At 34.9% G+C, this 5,023-nt stretch overlaps 1 protein-coding gene across 1 annotated transcript; it reads left to right on the top strand.

Moving 5' to 3' along the window:
- Positions 1–2,678: 2,678 nt before the first annotated feature.
- Positions 2,679–3,431, top strand: LOC106753351 (cationic amino acid transporter 8, vacuolar-like). Its single transcript, XM_014635150.1, has 2 exons — positions 2,679–2,762; positions 2,856–3,431. The coding sequence occupies exons 1-2, from the start codon at positions 2,679–2,681 to the stop codon at positions 3,429–3,431; spliced, it is 660 nt and encodes a 219-aa protein (XP_014490636.1).
- Positions 3,432–5,023: the final 1,592 nt, after the last annotated feature.

Below are 5,023 nucleotides of genomic sequence, written 5' to 3'. Positions count from 1 at the left end.
CTTTTAGGTGCAATTCTATTGAAAATAAAAATGACTTTGAACTCGTCTGAAACAAAGAAGAAGCACAAAGAGAGAGCTACTTTTGCATGGACTAAACGTGAATGAATGAACTACTTTTAGATAAACTGAAGAAGAAACGTGAATGAGTAAGTTGCTTAGAAGAAACACTTGTAACTTGTTGTGCTTATGATACTTGATTTTAAAAAAGTAAGTCAATGTAGGAAATATGGGCTAACTAGTTATTGGCCTGCCCCATATAGTCATCCCTAGCTCGGATAGCTCGGAGAGGGACATGTAGAGCTCAGAGGATGTAGGTAGCTCCATGGGAAGCCCGAGTATCTTGGTAGAGCAATTGGACAACTCAAAAAACTCGATAGGAAGTCCAAATAGCTTGATAGGGAATCCAGAGAACTTGGTGGAACAAGTGGATAACTCAATAGGAGCTCGATTTGTTGGTGTGAAGTGGGAGTGGTTTGATCTCTCAAAAAGAGCTTGGCTTATTGGTAAGAATTCAGATACAACAAGCTCGGATATTGAGATAACAAAGAATCTGATATGTAATAATTCGAACAAAGCAAAGAACAAGTCAGCAAAAGAAAGTTCAAGTTGACCATAGATAAAGCAAACAAGACTACCATTGAGAGAGGAAAGAGCAAGTTGACTATGAAGAAAAAGAAGAACCCAACCATTAATGAAACGAACTAGCATGATGTGTTGATGGAGGACCATCCAAGATACATATAGGACCTCTTACAAGAGCCATGGTTAAAAGGATTCAAGTAGAAGAAGGACCACTTTCTACATTACTCCTATGGAGAATCCATTATTAATCCTTCTTATCTTTACTAAATACATTTACATTGTTTTGTAGGTTACTAATAAAGGGTGGAAATCATGTCTATGCATCCTAGGAAGCTTGCCAAGCAAGAAAGAGCAAAGGAGGCAATAAAGAGTGCATTTTAAGTGTTTTTCGGATTGAAGAAGTTGGCTTCCGGATTGGACTGCAAAGGAAAAACACCTTCCGGATTGGAGTTAGCACCCAGCCACCTACAGACTACCCCTAGCCACTACGAACTAGCTTTTTCTTTTAATCACATTTTTAATTAGCTGGCTTAAGAACCTTGCACACCAAGCTTCGTAGCTTCTCCAACACGCTTCTTTTGTAATTGTAGAAACTTGCAAGGCAAGATTCAGAGCTCTCTCTTGACCTATAAAAGAGAGGTGCATCTCCATGTATTTTCCAACTTGAATGATATATTGAAGTGTTGTCGAGATTACTCCAAACCTTTATACTTCGAGTTCATTGTCTTGTGCTTATTTCGCATATCCTCCTCTAGCTTCCTTCTCCTTTGAAAGGCTATCTAAGCTTGAGAAACTTCATACACTCATCTAACTTCCACTGGACATTTTACCAAACACTTGGCATGCACCAGATATTTCATCTATTGCCTCCAATTTGTTGCCTTCTTCTGATTCGTGGAGTTGCTCTAACTAGAAGAGTGAAGTTGCTTCCACCATGTGTACTACATGTTGCAAAGTCAGGATGAAGGGTAGAAGAACCGAGATGAAAAAGCATTTAAGTTTACATAGAGTTTTGTTTTAAATAAATTGCTTTAGAAGTAATTAGTTTTTTTAAGAGTTTTGTGAGTTTTAGAATTCAAAAATAAGCAATTTATTGTATTGGTTAATAGGTAATAATTGAGTAATGATAGAAGCGTATTAAAATTTATAAATTGTAATGTTTTGATTAAATGGAATAATAAAGACATAAATAACTTTATTTACATAAAAGTTTATTTGCTAATATTCTGAATTGATATTGCAATAACTAAAAAAAAGTTGAAGTAGGTAAAATTGCAAAAGAAAGTAAGAAGAATGTTACACACAAAAAATTAAATCAAATTTTACGTCAAATTCCTTAATAGTTTAATGTAGTTTTCAAAATTTACGGTGAACCAAAAGACATTCCATCATAAATTTTTGAAATCTACATTAGACGATTTAAAATCCAATGGGTTATTTTAATTACATAAATATCGTTGCACATTTTTTACATTGGCCAAGCGTTATATATATAACGTTATAATTTGATTATTAGATCACTCAAATTAATTTGGTATATAAGATTATTAATAATGTGATAAGTTATCAAAAATTTATTGGCGCAATTTGATATATATATATATATATATATATATATATATATATATATATATATATATATATATATATATATATATATATATATATATATATATGGTTTAATGTTTCTGTAGTTCCTTATTCTTGTCTAGAATCTTAAATAGGTTCTCTTTCTTTTTGGCGTCTCAATTAGGTTCTTGTTTTTGTAAAATTAGAACAATTAAAGCCATGCTGTCAAATTGGATAAACATCTGTTTAATTGTGTGTTACGTGGCATGTGCAGTGTTTTCACTAATCGCACGTGGAATTAAAAAGGACTTTTGTATTAAAAAATATGAAAACGGTTAAATCAGCTTTAGGGAAGGGCATAATAGGAAAACTTATTACGATTCTCGCCTATTTGTAAAGTTGAGAAATCAAATTAAATTAAGTGTTGAAAGCCCTTTTCTTCTTTGCAATTTTGCGAAATCAAAATCAAATTGGGAGATGGTGAGTTTTAGGGTTCGTGGTGTACTGGTCCTATAGCGATTTCCGACATGGTGGCGACGATGGCTAAAGAGACGAAGAAGCCTTCGAGGGACATTCCTATTGGTTTGGTTGGGTCAATGAGCATGATTACGGTGATCTATTGCTTGCTGGATTTGTCCCTTGTGAGCATGGTGAAGTACACTAAGATTGACGCTGACGCTGCTCACTCTGTGGCCTTTGTTTAGATTGGGATGAGTTGGGCTAAGTACCTTGTGAGCATTTGTGCGTTGAAGGGGATGACTACAAGCTTGCTTGTTGGGTCCATGGGTCAAGCTAGGTACACCACTCGGATTGTAAGGTCGCACATGATCCCACCTTTCTTCGCCCTCGTTCACCCCAAAATAGGAACCCATATGAATGCCACTCTCTTGACAACTCTTTGTAGCTCTATCATCGCTCTTTTCTCTAGCTTGGATGTTCTCTCTAGTGTTTTCTCCATCAGCACGCTCTTCATTTTCATGCTTATGGTTGTTGTGTTGCTTGTGAGGAGTTACTATTCCTGGGAGAGCAATGGCAAGAGTGAGTTAGCGAGAATTCTGATTTGCTTGTTTGTGATTGTTGGTTCTTCTGATGTTAGGGCTGCGCTTTGGCATTCACGGATACTCGGTTGGATCGATTACACAGTTGCTTGCGGCTTGTGTTTGGTTTTGGGAACTTTGGGTATGAGTTTGCTTCCCAAGCAGAGAGCTCCGAAGGTCTGGGGGGTTCCCTTGGTTCCCTGGCTCCCCTCCTTGTTCGTTTCCACCAACCTTTTGTTGTAATAATGATTATATTATTGCAAAAGAAAACGTTGGATTACAACTTTCAAAACTTTAATTGCCAATAATGTGCTCCAACGGTAATATTCCAACANCCAAATTTTTAAGTGCTNCAACGGTCAAATTATTTATTGGTTTTAATTTCTTTTATTTATTTTATTCTTTCCTAGCTCTATAAATAGAGAGCTCTTCCCACATTCCAAAACAGAACAAGTTGAGTCTTTATCATTCTCCTCTCTTCTTAGTTTTATTCTTCTTTTCTATCATGGGTATAAAAACTCTATTAGAGTTTCTTGCTAGTTCTGTATCCTCGAATACATTTCGAGAAGTTCCTGTTGTATCCTGGGGGACTTGCACAATACACTGCGGATAAGTCCTTAAGGACAGTGAATTTACACGCCTCAGGAAATCGCGGTTCGAGACTTTGGTCAGTATTTTCTAACAATCTTAAGGACTTATATTTCAATCTTGTTACTGTCAAAACTCAAAAAAGTACGTGAATCTAACCCTATTTTATTATTGATAATTATAGTTGTTAATTTTTAAATACTTTGAAAAACTTTAGCATTAAACCCAATTAATTATGTTTAATTGTTTTGAGGAAACAAAACAATTGTTGGATATCGTGGGTGCAGGCCATAGATTTTGTTTCAATAATTATGGAGGAAGAAAGGGTTAAAATAATATTTTTTTTAAAAAATGACTCGTAAAATTTCTCTTAGTAAATAACAATTTTTTTTAAACTTGAAATTCTAAGAACCCTAAATTTTATTTTCCTTCTCCCCTAAAATTGAGAATTGGGGAATTAGGTTTTTATTCAAAAATTGGGTTTTTTGTTCTTGTTTCTGCGATTTAGGGTTTTATTGTCCTTTAATGTTGGGATTTAAATTGGAATCTAGAGTAAGTATGCTTTGGGAATCTCTTGTGTTCTTGATCATTTCGGGTTTTTCTCCGTGCGTTTTGATTCCCGATTAGAGTAAATTCTTTCCTGTTGATTCCTGGTGTAATTTTGGGGTTTGTGTTGATTAGCAGAGGGTCGTTCCTTTCCTTACGGTGGTGAGAGTTCACGATGGCCACCGGCGACGTATTTTGCCTAGAGATCCCGTATCGAGTTGGAACTAGAAATTAATTTGGGAAGGAACGAGACATTAAAGGGAAAAAATGAGATGATTAAAATAATAAGTGATTTATTATTTTGAATTAATATTGAATTATATTTATTTATAATTTGTTCTATTGTTTGAGTAGAATCATAAGGAAGGGATATAGTATATTACTATTCCAAAACAATATATTGAGAAACTTCTTAAGAAGTTTGAGTATTATGTTTTCAAAAACCTGTGAGTATCCCTTATGATGCTAACTCTAAATTAATGAAAATAAAGGAGAATCATTATGTCAACCTCAATATGCCCAGATAATTGGAAGCTTACTGCACATGATGAGTTTTTCTAGACATTGCTTATGTAGTAGGTAGATTGAGTAGGTACACTCAATGTCCAAATCAAGAACATTGGGATGCACTTGCTAGGCTTATGAGATACTTTAAGAGGTTCAATGGATTATGCCATTGAATATAATGGATTTCCCGCTGT

This window comes from Vigna radiata, unplaced genomic scaffold (assembly GCF_000741045.1).
Source record: "Vigna radiata var. radiata cultivar VC1973A unplaced genomic scaffold, Vradiata_ver6 scaffold_222, whole genome shotgun sequence".
In the NCBI taxonomy this organism is placed as follows: Eukaryota; Viridiplantae; Streptophyta; class Magnoliopsida; order Fabales; family Fabaceae; genus Vigna; species Vigna radiata.
Note: the sequence above shows the minus strand (reverse complement) of the source record. Positions and strands in the feature narration are given on the sequence as shown.

What these genes read in the sequence shown, in the direction of transcription:
- LOC106753351 (XM_014635150.1), top strand. Translation starts at nt 2,679, where the DNA reads ATGGTGGCGACGATGGCTAAAGAGACGAAGAAGCCTTCGAGGGACATT. An exon ending in GGTCAATGAGCATGATTACG is followed by an intron (nt 2,763 to 2,855) that starts GTGATCTATTGC and finishes GCCTTTGTTTAG; the next exon opens with ATTGGGATGAGTTGGGCTAA.